This window comes from Aotus nancymaae, unplaced genomic scaffold (assembly GCF_030222135.1).
Source record: "Aotus nancymaae isolate 86718 unplaced genomic scaffold, 86718_ANA_hifiasm-v0.15.2.pri h1tg000016l, whole genome shotgun sequence".
NCBI lineage: Eukaryota > Metazoa > Chordata > Mammalia > Primates > Aotidae > Aotus > Aotus nancymaae.
Window position 1 is genome coordinate 65,445,219 of NW_026988428.1, and position 20,468 is coordinate 65,465,686.

General features: G+C 52.6%; 3 protein-coding genes and 1 long non-coding RNA gene across 6 annotated transcripts in view; 3 read left to right on the forward strand and 1 right to left on the reverse strand.

Annotated features, from left to right (window-relative positions):
- CLSTN3 (calsyntenin 3) overlaps window positions 1–13,749 on the reverse strand; it is a 29,505-nt gene extending 15,756 nt beyond the window's left edge. Inside the window, exons 1-12 of one of the 3 annotated variants that reach the window (XM_012472871.3) lie at window positions 13,406–13,749; window positions 10,987–11,109; window positions 10,348–10,543; window positions 8,507–8,715; window positions 8,100–8,249; window positions 7,663–7,848; window positions 6,947–7,228; window positions 5,977–6,089; window positions 2,346–2,508; window positions 1,615–1,668; window positions 760–917; window positions 477–625 (exon numbers count right to left, since the gene is read on the reverse strand). In XM_012472871.3, the coding sequence (XP_012328294.2) occupies window positions 477–625; window positions 760–917; window positions 1,615–1,668; window positions 2,346–2,508; window positions 5,977–6,089; window positions 6,947–7,228; window positions 7,663–7,848; window positions 8,100–8,249; window positions 8,507–8,715; window positions 10,348–10,543; window positions 10,987–11,109; window positions 13,406–13,469 (1,847 nt within the window). In that variant the 5' untranslated portion in view covers window positions 13,470–13,749. Of the gene's footprint in view, window positions 1–476; window positions 626–759; window positions 918–1,614; window positions 1,669–2,345; window positions 2,509–5,976; window positions 6,090–6,946; window positions 7,229–7,662; window positions 7,849–8,099; window positions 8,250–8,506; window positions 8,716–10,347; window positions 10,544–10,986; window positions 11,647–12,208; window positions 12,706–13,405 lie in introns of those variants that run through there. The other 2 variants (XM_012472872.2, XM_012472870.3) reach the window with 2 other exon arrangements.
- LPCAT3 (lysophosphatidylcholine acyltransferase 3) overlaps window positions 1–20,468 on the forward strand; it is a 254,920-nt gene that overhangs the window by 77,355 nt on the left and 157,097 nt on the right. The gene's annotated exons all lie outside the window — the stretch shown is intronic.
- Window positions 12,926–14,715, forward strand: LOC105731207 (uncharacterized). Its single transcript, XR_001110665.3, has 3 exons — window positions 12,926–13,267; window positions 13,746–13,796; window positions 14,093–14,715. It is a non-coding gene; the product is annotated as an uncharacterized LOC105731207 (long non-coding RNA).
- RBP5 (retinol binding protein 5) lies at window positions 15,231–20,251 on the forward strand. Its single transcript, XM_012472874.2, has 4 exons — window positions 15,231–15,419; window positions 15,704–15,882; window positions 19,183–19,284; window positions 19,760–20,251. Exons 1-4 carry the CDS (start codon window positions 15,347–15,349, stop codon window positions 19,811–19,813), a joined length of 408 nt encoding a protein of 135 aa, XP_012328297.1. The 5' UTR covers window positions 15,231–15,346; the 3' UTR covers window positions 19,814–20,251.

The following is a 20,468-nucleotide window of genomic DNA, read 5'->3' on the forward strand; positions in this document are numbered from 1 at the left end:
TTGGCCTAGGACTGCCAACACCTAGACGTAGGTCACCATATGTGACCTTGCGAGAACTTAGTGAAGCAGGATGAAAACAGGTGAAGCAGCCAGGACTCACTATTTGCCTGGGGTTATCCAAGCAATTCGTATCGAGTCAGAATTCACATCAGGTCTCCCCACTCCCAATCCTGTGTCCCACTTTACATATCAGCACAGAGGCACAGAGAAGATCAAAGCTCGAAAACCCTAGAAGTGTGACTTTGTGGAAAGAGTAATGAATTGATTGTTGAGAAATCTGAGGGGAGTCCAGACTCTTCTACCCATATCGATTGCTATGTGACCTTCAGGGGTCAACTGTCTCCATTTGAGGACCCAATCTCCTCATCCATAAAAACGAGAGCGGTATGGCTAGCCCTAGGTGACACCTTAGGCCAAGGAGCTGTGACACTGTCTGGCTCTGCTCGATGATTTGCCCTGCCCCACCCAACACTCACTTGACAGCAGTGGTGAGGCGCAGGGGCCTGACGCCGGGCGTGGCAAAGCGCAGAGTGTTCATGTAAGCCACATGCTGCAGTGCATGGTTGAAGGTCTCCACATCATCCCCCTCCAGGGTGAGCAGGGACTGTGAGGGGTTCACGTGGACCTGGGCCCCAGACACAGACAGCTGAGAGCAGGGCCAGGAGGTGGGAGAGGAAGGGAGCAGAGGTAGAGGGGTGGGGAAAGGGTGAGGGGCAGGGGGCATGCCGGGAAAAACGGGGCTGGAGGACGGGGCGATACCTTCATGCCTTTGCCCAGGCTCTCGAAATCCCTATAGTCCAGCCCCTCCCGACATGCATAGAGGCACTCGATGACCTCGCGGCTCTCCAGGCGACCTGAGCGCACGCTGAAACCAGCCAGGTAGCCATGGAAGTAGTGGTGGATCGGCAAGGGGTCTCCTAGGGCAGGAACACAGGAGCAGGACGGGAGGTGAGAAGAGAGGAGGATGGAAAAGGACAAAGGCTGAGAGAAAGGGAAAGGAGAGAAAAAGCAGAAGAGTTGAGAAAGAAAACAAATGGGAAAAATGTGAAAAAAAAAAGAGTGAGAGGTGAGAGAGAAGTGAAGATACAGGGAGGTTGGAGAAGGGAGAAAAATGAGACAATAGAAGATAGAATAAAGCCGGGGGAGATGAAGAAGGGTGAAAAGTAGAAGCAAAGATGAGAGGGAGGAAGAGAAGGAAACAGGACCAACAGGAGGAAAGAGGAAAAACAAGGCAAATCGGGGAGGCGGCAGGAGAGGACGTCTTTCCAGAGACATGCAAGGAGACCAGGATGGATGTGAGCAAGCTTCACAGATGCCCAGACCTTCCCCTCCTGCGTGTCTGACTCCTGCCACCTCCCTTCTGCCATGTGGAAAGCCAGCAAGAGAGCCCCGTTCTTCATTCTGTGGGCAGGACAGGACACCCAGAACGCAGCCCAGCTGCCTCTGGCTTCATCACTCCAGGAGCCCCTGCCTTGCTGTATTTCTGGGAGGCTCTGCCCCCTGGTGGCCTGGGAGGCTGATACAGGCTGGATAGGATTTGGGGTGGAAAAGGGACCTCAGAACAGAAAGTGAGGATGAGAACTCTCTGGTCTCCAGCTCTTACACACGGAGTACCTTGGGTGGTGTCTGTACTGTTGTCTCCCTTTTCCTTCTCTTTGTTCTTCTCCTCTGGGGACAAAAAAAAAAGTGGTGGTGATCTCAGGGATGTGGAGAGATTGATGGAGAGGAATGAGACGTCTTCCTCTCATCTCCATGAGTGCTCTCATGCCCACGTGGAACTCTGACCCTGCCCATGTATAACCTGCAACCTCTCAGCTCAGCTCCAACCCTTTTGTCATGTCCCAACCTCTCCAGCGTCTGTTGTAGTCAAATCCCCAAATATGATGTGCTGCTGAGGAAACACGTGGGCTCTGGTAAGACAGACAGGCACATGCACACACACATACGTGTGCGCACACACGCTCCCAAGAGAAGAGAAGTTTTTTTAATGGCTTAAAAGTTGGAAGACTGAGGACACTCTAAGGGGTTACTCTCCTGGAGAAGTCATCATCACTTTGATGGAACAAAGTGAAAACTGGCTAGAGTTACAGAGAGAGAGTCTGGGGATGCCTGAGAAGTAATTCCTCCACATCAGAGGTGATGACCCATCGGATTAGTGGGAGATATGGGAGGGAGGCCGTGGTCCCCTCCCATGGAGATCTTCAGAGTCACCCTGCCCAACGGCAGAGAGATGCATGAGGCAGCCTCAGCCACAGGGTCAAACTGCCCTTGCTCCTCACCAGCCCACCTCCCTTCCCAAATCCTAAACCACTGGAGTCTTCACTGAGACACTTAGAGGGACTTACCAGCCCAGCAGGCCCCAATCATGAGAGCAGGTTCTCTTCGGGGTGGGTGGATGAGGCCATTGTCATGGATGAGGGCAGGGTCGAAGGAGATGCCATCAGCGTAGAGTGTGACTGTGGGGAACTCGAGGTTCAGAGCGTAGTGGTGCCACTCATCATCACAGACCTGGGTGAGTAGGGTAGGGGCAAGAGCCTCTCAGGTAATTCCTCTTCAGAGAGCTAACCCCAGGCACTGCCCCATCTCCTGGGAGAGAGGGGACATTCCCTCATATTCCCGGTTCTACCAACAGGGCTTACTAGTGCTTTGCCGCCTATCCAGCTCAAGGAATAACATCCGTGTCCAACATCTATCAGGCAACCAACCTAGTACCAAAGATTCCACACTTCAGGTAAATCTTGAAAGCTATAACTATCCCTAAGAGGAGTGACACACTGTCATGAATAAATTTCCTCCCAAACTTCTGTATTACATATGTATGTAAGGCACTGGAAACGCTAGGGTAGTTTCTTTTTGTACGAGACAGAGTTTCCTTCCATCCCCCAGGCTGGAATTCAGTGGCACAATCATAGTTCACCGAAGCCTCAAACTCCTAGGCTCAAGCAATGCTCCCACCTCAGCCTCCAGAGTTGCTGGGCTATAGGTATGTGCCACCATATCCAGTTAATTTTTTTTTAATTTTTTTAGAGATGAGCTCTCACTATGTTGCCTAGACTGGTCTCAAACTCCTGGACTTCAGTGATCCTCTCAGCCTCCCAAGTAGCTGGGATTACAGATTATCTCTAGGGTAGCTTCTAACCCAACATTAAGCACTAAAATAAATATTGCTTCCCTTTGCAGTCTCTCCTAGGGCTAGCCCAGATGGAATGGGGGATGGTCAGAGTAAAAAGGGGCAGAAAATACTCTGCCTCATCCAGTTCCAAATGTTGGGGTCCCTCAAGGCTCAGACCTCTCTACACTGTTTTCCTAAAAGTCACCTCATCTGTTGCCATGGGGTTGGGTACCATATTTATACACTGGTAACTCTGAAATCTACATCTCCAGCCCAGAACTCTCCTCTGAATACTGGGTTCTCCACTTGGATGCTGCACAAGTATCTCACATTTAACACGTGTAAGATGCAAGTCCATGCCCTTTCCCAACTCCCTCAGTTTCTCCCCAGGCAGCATAAATGCTCCACCCTCTATCCAGCTAATCAAGTGGATGATGTAGGAGACAACTTTGATCTTTCCTTTCCCTCAACCTCCACATTCGATCCATCAGCAGGCTGTTGATGCCAGGTCCAAACAGGGCTACAAGCTGCAGGTTTCTGTGCAAGTCTCTCCATCTCCATTGTCACACATCCGTCATGTCCCCACCCCCTTTTACGCAGACTGTTGCAACAGTTCCACCTACTTCCACCATTAGATCTCTTCAATACATCCATCCAACAGTTGTCAAGGGGATCTTGTTAAAATGTGAATGTGGCCAGGCGCAGTGGCTCATGGCTGTAATCCCAGTGCTTTAGGAGGCCAAGGGGGACAAATCACAAGGTCAAGAGATTCAGACCATCCCGGCTAACATGGTGAAACCCAGCCTCTACTAATAACACAAAAATTAGCTGGGCATGGTGGTACATGCCTGTAGTCCCAGCTACTTGGGAAGCTGAGGCAGGAGAACTGCTTGAACCCAAGAGATGGAGGTTTCAGTGAGCCGAGATCATGCCACTGCACTCCAGCCTGGTGACAGAGAGACTCCGTCTCAAAAAAAAAAAAGGAAATCTGATCAGGTCATTCCTCTGCTTTAAATCTGTCAAAAAACACTTCCTGCCAGGCGCAGTGGCTCACGTCTGTAATTTCAGCACTTTGGGAGGCCAAGGTGGCCAAATCACCTCAGGTCAGGAGTTCAAGACCAGCCTGGCCAATATGGCAAAACCCCATCTCTACTAAAAATACACAAAATTAGCCAGCTATGGTGGCAGGCACCTGTAATCTCAGCTACTCGGGAGATTGAGGCAGGAGAATCGCTTGAACCAGGGAGGCGGATGTTGTAGAGAGTTAAGATCACGTCATTGCACTCCAACCTGGGCAACAAGAGCAAAACTCCGCCTCAAAAAAAAACAAAAAACAAAAAACAAAAACCACTTCCCATCTCTCATAGGACAAAAATCTAAACTAAGCCTGCTGAAAAAGTCCATTGTACAACCTGATCACTGCCCATCTCTGCAATTTATCTCCAGTCTTGTTCGCTGTACTCCAACCTCACTGGCCCTCTCTCCATGCTTGGAATATGCTGAGCTCTTTCTTGCCTCAGGGCCTTTGCATCTGCTCTTCCCTCTTCCTGGAACCTCCCCACTCTCTTCCCACAGTCAGCTATTTCTCATCCTTTAGCACTAGACTTAAATTTCATCTCAGTCAGGTCCCCCCAACAGCATCCAATCTAAAGCGAGTTCGCCTCTCCTTGCCACCCCCGTGCTCTACCCCAGTCCCTTGCTTGCTTCTTTTGGAGCGTTTATCACAATTTATCATTCTATATGTCTATTTACTTCTTAAAAGTCTATCTATCTCCCCAACTAAAATGTGAGTTCAATGACGACAAAGATTTCATTTCATTCATTCTCCCCCCAGAACCTAACTGAATGACAGAGACTTAGTTGTATTTAATAGATACTGACTGATTAAATGAGGGTGAAGTAAAGAAAGATAGCAAGGGTAACGTTACCAATATTTGCAATGTGGAAGGGAAACTGAGAAGCAGCAAATGGCAGACTGCCTCTTTAAGAGTCCCACAGGCAGCAAAACTGTTGTAGATAGCCCTCAATTACTAGCTTATACATTTTCTAGGCACTTCTGTTTCTCTCTTTTATTGCTTTTTTTTTTTTTTTTTTTTTGCCATTTGCTTACTCAGCTACTCCACCAGGACTTGCAAGAGAAATAGGAGGAGATGGAAACTCAAATTAGTCCTCACTGGTCCTTGCGGTCAGCCTGGAGAATAAATAATGAAGAGGCTGCAACTGCTGACTCAAGAGAGGATTTTAAATATTTCGTCCATTTTTTTTTAGCCCTCCGCAATCATGGCTGATAATAGTTAGAATTAACATATACAGAGAGAGTGCCTTTCAGTCTACAAGGGCCTATTACATCGTTTAATCCTAACCACTTGGGATATAGAATTCTTTTTATCCCTATTTAGCAGGGTTTTTTCAACCCTGATGTTTACACATATTAATCAAGATTTCATAGCTAGTAAATTCTCTTGGCAGGACTCAAACCCAACCTATGTACCTTAGAATGACTTATTGTCTTGATTACAACAGACGAGCTGCCTGAGAGTCAGGGATGTGTACTGTTAAAGTCCTAAATAAGAGAGAGATGGAATAAAACAAGGGGCAAATAGATGGTTGGTTGAGTTTGGTGTAGTAGTCATTTGTTCCTCATTATTGTTATTTTTTTAATCCAGGACTGCTTTCTGCAGGGGACAAGCCTTGGGAAAAGGGAACAGGAGGACCTGGGAGTAGAATGGTCAGGAGCTGAAAGTGGAGAAGCAAAGAGAGGGCGAGGGGGAACCCAGAAAATGCTGACCCTGCCCAGAGAAGGACCTTTCGTAAAAGTTAGTCGCATCTACCCAGGCCTCCCAGGAGCCTGGCTCTGGCCTCACCTGCTCCAGCTTCCAGAGGAACTTGACTGGGCGGGCACTCTCAAGCAGGGGCCAGTAGAGGAAGGCAATCCTGCAGCCGTGGACAGTCAGCGAGTAGTGAGAGAAGCCGTCCTCTGAAGGAACAGGAAGGGAATGAGGTCAAGTTCAGAGGCCGAAGCCAGAACAAGTTCAAAGCAGCAGGAAGGAGAGGACACTGGATTCTCTTAATCCGCTCTCATTCCCTCATTCTCTAGCAATCTCTCTGTCTCACACACACACACGCACATGCACATGCACACACGCGCACGTGCACACACACACACACACACACACACACTCCAGTCCAAGTGATAACTCAGGCTTCTTAGGCACCCTGGTTGGCTGAGGGGGGAACATCAGCTGGCCCACTCCCTCACCAGCTCTTCATCAGTGCTGTCATGAATACAGACATCATGGGTGACAATTCTTTTCAAAAGAGTTGTCTAAGTCAACATCTCTTTTCAAGGTCAAGAAAAATGAGGTCAGAGAAGTGGCTAGAAATGAAAGAGCAGGTCAAGACTGAGCCCTCTCCAGTGGAGTGTGCCCTGCAGATAAGGGAAGAACAGGGCTCAGAGATGGGGCCAACCAGTACCAGGATGGGATGGTGAAAGAATGGGGCACACCATTACCCAGGCTTTCCCATTGCAATGGAGGGGCTTTAATGGGAGTAGAAATGGGGGGCGGGCAGCCTACCACATGGTGGGACACAGAGAAGTTGACTGGGCAACTGAAAGGAGAATAGCTGCGGAGTCCCATTGCACTCTGCAGCAGCAGGATCCCACACGTCATGTTGGGGATGAAGCACAGAATCAAGGCGTATCAAACCTGGCACTTGCACGTCACAAATGAAGAGAGGGGACATGACCTGTCCACAGTCACACACTGGGCATTGACAGAGGCAGGACAAGAAGCCAGTTTCCCTCTCTGGCTAGTGCCTGGAGAGGAGGCTTACCATTCTGGACAGTGTTACATACGATGGTTTCCTCTTCCTTCTTGCCCTTGTTGGGAGTGACTCCATGCTTCATCCAGAAGGACAGGGTGAAGTGGTCACTGAGGCTGTCCTGGGGCCCAGACCCCAACCCACTGGGACCACCCAGGGGCACCTGCACAGCCTGGGTGCCATTGAACCAGTAGATCAGGCTGCTGTCCTGGCTGTAGTGCACCGAGAGCCCTGCCGTCCAGTTGGCATTGGGGCCGGGCATGGGCAACAGATCCACCTCCCCAGTGGCAGCACCTGTGGGAGCCCCAGGAGGCACAAGTGTCAAAGCCAAAGAGCAGCAGATGGTGAAATGGGCAGGAGGCAGGGAAAGAGGGACTGATGGGAAAAGATTTCCTACAGCATGTCTTGCTGCCTCCTGTGGCCTTTCAAAGACAAGAGAGGCATGAACTCTCTTTAAGAGTATTTCTCCTGTTATCCCATTCTCCAGCTCTTCGTCTCTTCCTACCATTGTTCCACCATGCATCTGGTGACTGGTGTGACAATTACGCATCTTTGCCAAAGACATATTTACTTGCCCTTTGGGCCACAAAAGCTAACCACGTGTCACAACCTCTGTGGATAAACACCTGTGGATGGCCAGAGGTGATGCAAGGCAGAGTCTTGGAGAAATTTGGACAGAGGCTGGATGGGAAGGGACGGGCCTCAGGCAGTGTTGGGGGCACACGCACCGCAGAGTTTCCGCAGCGCCCGCTCTGAGTAGTTGTCACGGTCGCAGCCCTTGGCCACATGGCTGGTCTGCAGCTCTATGGTGGCCTGAATGTTCCAGAGTGGTTCATCACAAGTCTCCAGGCGGATACCAGGGAACAAAGCCAAGCTCCCGGCGCCTGGTGCATATTCGATCCTTTTGTTCCAGCCTGCATGGGTGAGGCAGAGAGGGTGATGGGGAGAGAGAAGGGTAAAGCAGCCACCCCTCTCCATGCTTCTCTTGCCATGCCCATGGACAGTTTGGGACCCCTGGCAGATGGTCCAGCCAGAGTAGACAGTTGCAAGTGTTCCCCAATATCCTCCAAGCCCTAGCCTAGCCCCCATGATTGTCAGAAGGGACAAAAGGAGAGACCAAGGAAAAGGATGTTTCACAAGATGGGGCACGGTGCTGAGCTCTCACCTTGCCAGCTGGGTTTACAGGTGGGCTTCACCTGAATCTCCACCTCAGCATCATCCGCCGCCCGCTTCTTCCCACAGTCATAAGCCGTCACTGTAAACTTATAGAGCCTCTCACCACTGTACTGCAACTTCTCTGTGTTCTCAATGTTCCCTGGGTGGGGTCAGCAGGACAGAGCATCAGAGCACTGGAGAAAGCCCAGGACAGCAAGGAGAGGATGTGTGTGTTCATCGGGCACCAGGCAGGTCAGGCAGCAGGAGGCAGGGAGGAAGGCGTCTGGGAGGAGAAGGCTCCATTTGGGAAGAAGGGTGAGGTGAGGGTCTGAGGGGCAAAAGTGGAGAGTGCAGCCCAGGGTCACCCTGAGGGAGGTGGGTGCACATGGATGGCCGGGGAAGCCAGGGCCAACTCACCATCGTTGTCAATGAGGAAAGGGGTGTTGGGTGTGAGAATCTCGTAGTAGCAGATCTGGCTGTACTGAGGGGAGCAGTCACCGTCAATGGCTTCCACCCGCAGGATGCGATCATACAGCTTCCCCTCCGTCACAGCCGCACGGTACACCCGCTCCACAAACACCGGGGCAAACTCATTCACATCATTGACCCGCACATGCACGGTGGCTCTGCACATACCGAGGGGAGGAGGGATGAGGACACATCAGCCAGCGCGATACTGTACATCAAGATACAGCCTTGATATGGCACACCAAGGTACAGTCTCGATACGGCAAACCGAGGTACAGCCTCGATACGGCACACCGAGGTACAGCCTCGATACCGCACACCGAGGTACAGCCTCGATACGGCACACTGAGGTACAGCCTCGATACGGCACAGCGAGGTACAGCCTCGATACGGCACAGCGAGGTACAGCCTCGATACCGCACACCGAGGTACAGCCTCGATACGGCACAGCGAGGTACAGCCTCGATACGGTACAGCGAGGTACAGCCTCGATACTGTACACCGAGGTACTGCCATGACCGGTACACCCATATGCCAGAGAAGAGCAAGCAAGACTCCCGACTGGGAGCCAGAGCAGGAGGAAGCCTGCCCATCTATCCCTGAGACTGGAGCAGTCAGCATGCTCCTCCCGCCCCACAGGGCATCAGGCTGCACAAAGTTATGCCAGGGAGAGGACAACACCAGGGAGGGGGCCCCGACTGATGTAGGGGATGAGGAACAAGCCCCCAGGTGTCCTCAGGAGCTGATTTTGATGACTTTGGGTTCGGGGTGCCAAGAGGAAGGGTAGGGCATAAAATCCAGCAGGATCTTCCTTCATAACAGTCAGATCCAGGGGGATAACCAAGGAAGATGCACAGTAAAAGGCAAATTAAAACCAGCTATAAGAAGGAAAACGGCATCTGTACAAAGATCACAAGTCATCTGACACGTCTGAACAGCACGTGCGGGCAGCGCTGCCTCCCTTGCACATTCATGTCAGGTGTGGTCCCTCCCTAGTCATCCACCAGGGAAAGCAGAGCTGGGTCAAGGCCCTTCATGCTGAGCCCTGCCCCAAGCCAAGACCCAGGCTCCCAGGCCCCAGAGACAAGGGTCCTATCTTCAAATGGGAAACTGAGTCACAAAGAGCATTTTATCTCTAGTGCCTCTTAGTGGCCCAGGAGTCCTGACTGAAGATCTTTCTTATTCTCAAATAACAAGTTAGGTGGCAACAGGTGTAGGTGTCCCAGACCCGCGCCTCTTTCTTGCTACAACCATCCCCTGCCCACCCTCACCTAGAGCTATATGTGTATGTTAGGGATCGTATGTGTGGTACACACTGCAAATAGACTGGAGGGGGCAGTTGAAAGGAATCTGGATGTATGCTGAGTGTGTTCATCCTCTACCTTCTTGCTCTCCTCCTCATGACAACGCCCATGTACTGAGCCCTTCGCTGTGTGCCTGCTTTCAACACAACCATCTCCCTGAATCTTCACAGCAACCTTATGAAGTAGGTGTCATCACTCTCCATTTTACAGACAAGGAAAAGCAAGTCCAGAAAGGCTAGACCTTGCCTCCCAAGGTCATGGGAGGCAAAGCCAAGATTAGACCCACTGAACTCTACTATATGTTTCTGTCACCTTGCCCGAAGGTCCCTAAATCCTAGGACCAGCAGGGGATGGGGTTCCCTAAGTCCTAGGAGCAGCAGCGGGTCGGGGTGGATGTTCAATGACTGCACAGACAGAGGATGGTGGGCTTGGGAGCAGGGAGGAGGACCCTGCAGCACATGGGGCAGGAGACAAGCACTTCCTCACTTGTGGGACTTCTTGGTGTTGGCCCCGTCGGGGCCCTCGCCACAGTCGTAGGCCTGGATGGTGAAGGTGTGTTCCTTCTGGGCCTCGCAGTCCACAGGCTCCTTGGCACGGATCAGCCCCTCTCCTGTCGCCTTGTCAAGGATCACAGCCTCAAAGGGCACCCCAGACCCATGAAGCCGGAAGCCGCAGATCTCACCTGGCAAAGGGGAGAAGGGGAGGAGTGAGCCTGCTGTGTCTCCTTCCCCACCCTCAGCCTCCCCACCTGGGGTCCAGCTCCACCTCTCCTCCCAAAGGAAGCACTGTCCCTTCTCCTGTAGGCATAAAAGCATCAATTATCAAACACACAACTCCAAGCCCAGCTTCCCTGAGCAGCAACCTCCCAGAGCCTCCAGGCCTGAGATCTGGAAAAACCATGATGTGTTTAACCCTTGGCTGCCCATGTCCTTTTCTATCTTCCTTGACTCAGTCTCCATTCTTCAATGGAGCCCATTCCCTTCCTTGAGTCTGCCTTTATTTTTCCGAGGCCTCTTCCCTTATTTTCTCATCACTCCCAGGCCCTTCCCTCCCTCCCTTGCTCTTGGCCCTCTCACCCACTTTTCTCTGTCCTACACTGCCTTGCCAACCCCCAACCTCAATTACCTGCGTAGCGCAGTGGGGCATCCTTGTCCAAGGCAAAGAGTGGTGGATTCAGTAGGACCGTGTTGTCGTTCTCCATGACGATGCCCTGGTACTCTGCCTCGATCCATGGCTTGTGCTTGTTGGCTGGTCCGGCCCCAGAGAGAGGAGATGAAGCACCTGTGAGCAGGCCTCTACTCCCCCAATAACCCCTTATTGACCCAGACAACTCACACCCTAGCACCATCACCCTTTCTACCCCCTATAGGAGCGCCTTACAGGAGGCAGGGCGTTGAGGACAAGAAATCAGTTACTAAAGGAGTCGGAGGGTCTGCAGGAGGTCACAGCCTTCTCCTATAGAAGGGTAGACAGTTTCCATGGAAACAACCTGCCCTGGGGGTGAGGAGGAGGGGACCACCATCTCCCTGGGAACCATGGTCAGAAAGTGGAGAATATTCTTTAGGGATTTCATGAGCTAGAGAATGGAGACTGGAAACTTCAGGGAGCAGTGGTGGGCCATGAGAAGGTCCTGGGAAAGGGAAGGGATTAAGGGCAACATTGAGACTATAAAAAGATCTAGAAGTTTCCTGAGATCCTGGTTGCTTATCCTCCTCCCCAATTCATTTCAATCCTGATCCCTTCACTCTGCACTTCTCCCAGCCAAGCCCCAACTTGGGGCCATTCTCCCAGAGCGCAGGATGGGGAGAAAGGAGAGAAGAGAATATATATAGGACAGAGGGAGGGGGCAGAGAGGGGCAGGAATGGAGCAGAGGAATCAACGCCGAGTGACTGGACCCAGCAGAGCCGTCATCCTAAGGGATTATCGGGCTGGCCTAGAAACATGACAAATCCCCTCCCTGCTTCCCACCCCCACACCCAAGAGAACACATTCAAAACCAGCACATCTCTATGTCCTCCACAAGACCATCAAACCACATTCCCTGAAACCCACTTTTTATACAGAACGTAATCCCAGTTCTTATCTACCCCACCCCTCTTCCCTTCAACACCAGCCAATTCGGAATGGATGTGGGACTCATCAGACTCCAGATCTCCTCCATCTTCTACCAGATTCAGCCTGGTGAGGGGCTGTGAGGAAGCATGTACCCTCCCCTTCCACATGGCCCCCCACCCCAGCCTCCACGCTTGCCCTATCTAATCCCACCATGCCAACACCCAGTCTCTGAAAGCACACCCATGACACAGAGGGAAACTGAGTCACCAAAGGGAACCTCATCCCCAGTACCTCACAGTGAACAAGAAACCCTGATTTCCATTCTCTCCTCCAACCACACCCCAGCAAGCCTTTGGCATGGGAAGGCTTTCTTACTGATGACCACCATAACTCCTTCCTGAATGCTGAGGAGAAAGCCACAAGATGGTGCACAGGAGGCGGCACAGGAAGTGGCAGGAGGCTAAGAGGCGAGGCTGAGGTCAGAGATGGGGGAGAGCAGGAGAGCGCGATGGAAGGGCAGGGCCGGGCGCCCTCTGCACAGCTCCCCTCCCACCCTGCTTGTCTCCTTGAGTCTCTGAGCCTCAGTCTCCTCTCCTCCTGGCCCCCTGCGGTCTCTGCCTTTGCTCCCTTTCACTCCCTAGGCTCCGGGCTCCTCCTTGACTCACTCTTTTCCTGATTTTTCTCTCATTCCTCCCTCTTTTTTCTGCCTCCACCTATACCCTTTTCCATCCCCTCCTCAACCCCTCCCACGCCTCATCTCCGGCCTTCTTCTCAGCTTTCCCTCTCACTACGCATTCAGCGCCCCCCACACACCCACTTCTGCCCTTTCCTGCCATTCTGCATCCGTTTCCACCTCCCTGAGCCCTCTGCCCCCAAAACCTCCCTCCCGTCCTCCCTCTCTGTCCCTCCGACAGCCCCGCCCAGCTGAATGTATCCGCCGTCTGCCAGAGAGGGCAGCTCTGGTAACCCACAGCCCAGCTGATGCAGGCATAAGGGTATGAATGCAGAGGCACACGCAAAAACATACGTGCTCCGAATTGCCGAGCTGCAGCAAATAGTTTCTCCCCAGGATGGGATGGAGGCGAAGCGGATCGCCCTGCCACACACCCTTAGCATGAGCCAGGGAAAGGGACAGCCACTGGGACACGTACATCACCCGCCCGGGACAGTCCTTCCCAGACCCGAGGTCGCCACTGGCGTGTAGAAATTGGGGGAGGGGAGACATAGAGACCCCAGGACGGGAATGGAGACCAAATGGGAGCAAGATGACCCACAAGAGACGCGCATGGCTAGAGAAGGACCAGAGAGGAAGATGCGGCAGAGGGAAGAGAGCGAGAGGGGACGGAGCAGGTCTGAGAACACGGATGGGAAGGCGCGGACACCTGTCAGGTGCCAGGGAGCCTCGACACCTCCTTCCCACCGCCACCCTGCACGGCGCTGCCCGACACCCCTCTTTCAGGGCCCCCACCCCACCCCCACCTCACTCACCTTTGTTACAGGAGCAGGACGCGAGCAGAGAGGCCAGCAGGAGGGGCAGCAGAAGGAGGGTCATGGTGCGGCGCGGGGCAGGGCAGGGCCAGGCGGCTGCCTCCCGTAGGAGCCTCCAGCCTGCGGGTTCCACCTTGCAGGAGGGATACAGGGGCTCCCCGAGGAGCGGGGGACAGCAGGGCAGGGACAGACAGGAGCCTGCCACCCACGCTAGTCCATAGAGCGGACCTGGGCAGAGCCCAATCCGGATGGCTGAGGCGGGGGACTTGCGGCGGCTTCGCGTTCCCCCCGAGCCCAGCGTCCTCACTCTCTCACTCCCACCCGAACCCCGCTACTGCAGGATGACGTCAGCACAGCCGGGCCAGGACTGACGGGGCCGCCGGCCAATCAGGTGACTGGGGGGGACCAGGTGCTGCAGCGGGGGAGGGAGCCACTGGGACTGGGGCGTCGGGGCTGGAGAGCTTCGGGGCTCCTTCCCCTGGCTGCAATTTCGGGGAGCCGAGGAACTGCGGGGGCTGGGGAGGAAGCTGGAGAGCCACGGCGCGGGTGGGAAAGAAGAGGGACGTGGGGAGAAAGAAGCCAGAAGCCAGGGGGTGGGGAAGAGAGACGTCAGCGGGACCCGAGGGCGGCCCGAAGGGGTGGCATCGCGTCACCCCGCCCCCCAACTCTGCATTAACCTCTTTTCAGAGCCTCTTCCATGCACAGGTCCCTGCTGCGTGCCCTGTGGGAACGGTGAAGTAAAACCCTCAGTCTAAGCCTGAGAAACCCTGGCGTTTGTAGCCCCCGGTCTGCGAGGAAGCCACAGGGCGGTCCGCAGGGCGGTAGCGAGGCTCTGGGACCCCAGGACGGGTAGGACGTCCTGCACCCCTCGCGCGCGCACCTGTCGGAACGGGCCGCCTCTTCCTGCCTACCTGCCCTGCCTCCCTCGCCCCGAATTTTACCTTAAACCATGATGAACCAAGCCCAGTGGATTCCGAAGACTGGGACGATGGCAGGTTCGAGAGAGAAGTGGGCAGCTGGGGGCGGGGCATACGATTATTTAGGCGCCCCCACCCCACCGCCACAGAAATACATCTGGAAAGCATGGGCTGTCCTGAGGGCTGGGGACTGGGGGTTATGGTCTCATCGGTGACTCAGAGGGAGAGAAAACCCTCTGCGTCCCAAGCCAAAGAGAATAAAATTCTCCAGTATAGCCAACAAACTCCTCTCTGGCTGTCTGCTCCTGATTTTGAACTCAGCACCCCTCGGGCTGCTGACAGCCCCCTCTGCTTAGGAAGAGCAGTTTCTCTGCCTGCCTCCTAATGGCTCTATAGGACCAAGAGTCTGGAATGCCACTTTAGGGTCGCAGTTGAGCACATTGCCTGAGGGAGCTATGGGGGCCAGGGCTACAGGGTGCTCGTCAGGGTGGCTCCTGGCCAGCTGGCTGTCCTCACCGCCTCCCCTCACGCCTTCCAACATCACTCAGTCCCAGGACCTCAGGATATTGTTCGAACTTATCTCCACCTCACACAGCCAGACCAGCCTCAGGTGCCTCCCAGGAAAGACTGCCCCTCAAGCCCTGGGACGGTTCCCAAGCCTGCCAAAAATGAAGGCCAAAACTGACCTTTGGATGGCTCAGGTTTTGGGTGACTGACAGCCCCAGATCCCGCTCCAGGTTCCTTCCTCAGGAAAAGCCAAGGTTCAGCACGACTTTGCCAAATCCCTGCCCCTCCTTCAGGCTGCAGACACCAGTCCCAAACTCATCATGCGGGGAGGGAGAAAGTCCGGCAGGGACTCTTATTGCAACAGGACTCCACCCCTATAAAAGCCCTGGTAACCAGGCCTTTACACATCCTGTCTCTGTTGGGGGTCTGGCCTGAGTCTCTCAGCCTCACCTGCCAGACAACACCCCCTCCTTCCTCACCCTGCCTCCTGTATTCTCCTGAAACCTTGATCTGCACAATGCCTCCCAACCTCACTGGCTACTACTGCTTTGTCTCGCAGAAGAACATGGAGGACTACCTGCAAGCCCTAAGTAATGGCCTTGCCCTCCCAGACCCCTGTCACTCCCTTTCTTCCCTCGCCCTTCCTGCCTCTTAGTCCCCTGGAGAAGAGGGAATGCCCGGGGTTGGACACTGTGGGAAGGCTCAGCCAGCTGGCTCCCGACCTGGGATCCCTTTCTAACCAGGCATTGCTAGGAGGGGGTGAATCCACAGTCCCAAATCCAAAGAAGGGAAACTTACAGCCCTGAGGGGCTGCGGCAGGCAGGGGAGCTCCTGGCTGGCTGGCAGCACCCCTGCTAAGAGGCAGCCCCCACAGACATCAGCTTGGCTTTGCGGAAGATCGCGGTGCTGCTGAAGCCCGACAAGGAGATCGACCACCAGGGCAACCACATGACAGTGAGGACGCTCAGCACCTTCCGAAATTACACTGTGCAGTTCAACGTGGGAGAGGAGTTTGAGGAGGACCTCAAGAGCGTCGATGGACGAAAATGCCAGGTACGTTTCCCCTGGCTAGGGGGCAGCCGGAAGGAGGGATCACAGGAGACTCCTAACAACATGGAGCAAAACCAAGTGACCTCCCCGAGCCAGAGCAGGGAGTGCGGCCCCCAGGATGCCAGTCTCCGGAACTAACAGGTCCTGGTGCTCCCCCTCTCTCTCCTACTTCTTCCCTGCCCCCTCTTATCGCCAACCAAAAGGGCAAAGAACAGGCCAACCCAGACCGAAGAGCAAACATTTGCTCACCCTCCAGCCTGTGACACTGTTGGTCACCCAGAGTCTCTTTTACTTAAGCCTCACTAACTTCACTCTCCTGCATTTCTTTCTACTTCGTATATATTCCTTCTTGTCTCCTTTTTTTTTAAAAGATGGGGTTTCACCATGATGGCCAGGCTGGTCTTGAACTCCTGACCTCAGGTGATCCACCCACCTTGGCCTCCCAAAGTGCTAGGATTACAGGCATGAGCCATAGCGCCCAGCCTGCTTCTTGTCTCCTTTACAGATCCTAGTCCTCCTATTAATCCTTTAACCTGGAGTTCCTCCCCTGCCCCAGAGTTTTGTTCTTAACGTCTTCTCCCTTTTGTCTGCATACTATCCATAGGCTAAACCATCTACACCCATGCCCTTGGCTTCCATCTATAGGCCGCCCTTGGCATGTATTCTCCGGTCAGAGCCATCTCCTGAGCTCCAGGGCAATGTTTTCAACTGCCTGTAAAATGCAGTTGGCCCTCCATATTCATGGGTTCTGCATCCACAGCTTCAGCCAACTGCAAATGGAAACTATTTGGGAAAAACAAAAATTAAAAAAAATACGAAATGATACAAATAAAAAACAATAAAGTATAACTATTTACAGAGCATTTACATTGCATTGGTATTATTAGTAATCTAGAGATGATTTAAAGCATATGGGAAAAGGCTGGGCGTGGTGGATCACACCCATAATCCCAGGCTGAGGCAGACAGATCACTTGAGGTCAGGAGTTCAAGATCAGCCTGGCCAACATGGTGTACTAAAAATACAAAAATTAGCCAGGCGTGGTGTCGCACACCTGTAACCCCAGCTACTTGGGAGGCTGAGGCAAGAGAATTGCTTGAACCCGGGAGCCTGAGGTTGCAGTGAGCCAAGATCACGCCATTGCACTCTAGCCTGGGTAACAGAGCAAGACTGTCTCAAAATAATAATAATAATAATAAAGTATACAGGAGGATATATATAGGTTCTCTACAGATACTAAGCCGTTTTATTCAGCATATTCAGCAGATTTGGTAGGGTGGGGTTGCTGGAACCAATTTCCATTTGAATGCCCAACACCAAACTCAAATTCCCTGTCTTCCTATCCAAACCTACTCCACTTTTATATCTATTACCTCTACTAATTGCAATAACCAGCCAGGACAGAGACCTGAGAGTCATGGTGAATATCTCTTGTTTCCTTACTTCTGGTCTCCCACCACACACACATACACACACACACACACACACACACACACACACCACACCCCACACCCCACATCCAATTGGCCAAGAAATCTCTGTATCTTTTCTGCACTACCCAGTATGGCAGCTGCTAACTTCAGATGGCCATTGAACACTTGAAATGTAACTAGTCCAAATCTAGCTCTGCTGTAAGTGGACTTTCAGACAATGCCAAATAAAAAGAACATAAAGCGTGTCAGAAATGTTTATATTGGTCTCATGCTGAACTCATAATATCTTGAATATTTTCAGTTGACTAAAACATATTCTTTACTAATTTCCCCTATTTCTCTTTACTTTTCTAATACGGCTCCTGACCCATTTTATTTCTGTTGAGCATCACTCTTTTAAATGGCTCTCCTGTGTTCCCTCCTAACCTTCCTCTATCACCACCCCAATTCAGTCCTTCATTTCTCACCTGGTGCCCCAAATTAGTAATTTTTGGTAGAGATGGGGTGTCATGTGTCACCCAGGCTGGTCTCAAACTCTTGACTTCAAGTGGTTCTCCCACCTCGGCTTCCCAAATGCTGGGATTACGGGCGTAAGGCTCTCCACCCAGCTAGATCTCAGTCTTAACCCTCCTCTAATCCTCATGCAATAGCCACAGGGTCTACCTAAAATATAAACGTGACCACGTCACTCTCTGACTTACACCGTTTCAGTGATGACCTATTACATTACATTATCTATTAAACTCAGCTTGGCATACAAGGGTCTCTGTGAATCAGCTCTTCAGCTGCCTGCACACACTCTAGGTTAGAGCCCTTCAGAACTAATTGCCCTTCTCTTGTACTGCTATTTCTAGCTGTTTCTTTCCTTGCTAGAAATTTCCCATTCTCTCCAATCTAATTAACTCCTAACTTCCTTAAAGATTTCACTCTGCCCGCCCCACTCCCGTCCCTCACTCTTCCCTGGTGTCACAATTAACCTATTTACAGTTACCCTTCTCTGTGCAATACTCTGAGCTCCCTGTTTGGGGCCTATGCTTTGGGAGAACTCAATAAAGGTTGATTGGAATGCCCAGGCCCAGGGGGGTTGACCCTTTATTTCTTTTTTTTTCTTTTTTCCTCATAACATTCTTGGAGTAGACCCTTTATTCCTAAGCATACTTCAACTGTCCTCGAAACTGAGAAACAGGAGAAATGAGATTACCTGGTAGGACTCCCAACCAATCTCTTTTTTTTCCCAAAAATCCCTATAGGTCAGCCAGAGGCATCCAGAGGAAAAAAATCTCCATTCTTCATCAACGCCCTCCCCAATTTCACCTCTGCTTATCCTGCTGCCACTCCTGCTCTCCCCCAATATCACTGTAGAGAACTTTGGGCCCCCTCAGTGGCCTTTAGGAGTGGGAAGCTGGGCGTCTTGGCTCACGAATATAGTCACAGCACTTTAGGTAGCCTGGTGGGTGGATCACTGAGCTTAGGAGTTTGAGCCCAGCCTGGCCAACATGGAGAAATCTTGTCTCTACTAAAAATAGAAAAATTAGCCGGGCATGGTGGTGCACACCTGTAATCCCAGCTACTTGGGTGGTTGAAGCATGGGACTCACTTGAACACAGGAGGCAGAGGTTGCAGTGAGCCGAGATCCTGCCACTGCACTCCAGCCTGAGTGACAAAGCAACGAAGCAAGACTTTGTCTCAAAAAAAAAAAAAGTGAGTAAAGAGAGTCCTGCTGAATCAGAGCGGCCTTCTCGCTCAGTGGAGGGACTGGAGCAGACAGTATCTGCTGCAGAGTAAAAGGGGGAGCCCAGTCAGAGTGAGTTGGGAAGCATTTTGGGTGTCCTGCCTCCCAACCTTTCTTTATTCCGTCTTTCCCCTATAGACCATAGTAACCTGGGAGGAGGAGCAGCTGGTGTGTGTGCAGAAAGGGGAGGTCCCCAACCGGGGCTGGAGACACTGGCTGGAGGGAGAGATGCTGTATCTGGTAAATGGGGTGGGGGCTGGGCATCTGGGAGAAGGGCCTTCAGCTAGGAGGCATCCCCTCGTCCAAATCAGAGAGGTCCACAACTCCACCCCCAGCTCAGCCCCACTCCCCATCCAAGGAAATGACCGAGGAGGGAAAACAAAAGCATGGGGAGGAGTGGGGAGAGGAAGCAGCAGCGTGGCCAAGGTGGGCCCTGGCTACGAGTCGGGTGAATGCCCATAAATCATCACTGGAGAGATGGAGGTTTCAGCCGCTTCACATCCCCTGCTCCAGCCACCCTCCTTCCTGTGGGGTGGAAAGTGGAGGATGTGGAACAATGGTACAATTGCCCATACATCAAACACTCGAGCTGCTGTATCCGGAAGGAGTAAATGGAGGTCAAGGACCTTGAGAAAGGGGCTCTGGCTGGCAAAAGCCCTCTTTCTCTCTCCCCCTCATTTCCCCTCTCTCCCCCTCATTTCCCCTCTCTCCCCAGGAACTGACTGCAAGGGATGCAGTGTGCGAGCAGGTCTTCAGGAAGGTCAGATAGCCGGAGAGGAGCCGAGCCCCTCCAGACAGCGCCCGGCCCACAGACCCTCCTGTCATGCCCTCTTCAAGCCCAGATTGTGCCAGGTCAGCTGTCCCTTCCTCCGGCCACCTCCCCTCCCGCTGGGTCCCTTCTTATCCCTCCCTGTGTTAATCTGTAACTTGCAGCCCCCAGGCCAAAGTCCTTTCTCACACTCCACTGCCCAATAGTGACCTCACTTCCAGATCAAGTTCTGGCCTCCTGGATGAAAGAAGCAGGCAGAGGGAAGGGGCCCCTGAGAACAACCAATCCCTGCTCTCTCCTGTCCATTTGAGCTCTTCTTTTCCTTCTAAGAAAGAACTAAGCTTTGGGTATTTGGTGATTAGTGAAAATTGTATCCTGATGGACTTCTGGAAAACTGTGACTGGGTTTCAAGAGTTTAAACAGGAGCTACCGAGGGAGTCTTTTCGTCCATTTCTTTGTCCTTATTCTCGAGAAAGCTTCATGTGCTCAACAAAACCAGGCTCAAGACACAGCCCCACCTGCGCAGGGTACAATAGACTCCACGGTTCTGACATCTGAAGGCATCTGGCTATTTGACACTTCCATCCTATGTGTTGGGAAAGAGGGATGGGATGGGGTAAGACCTTCGTCCAATGCTGGGGGAGGCGGGGAGCTT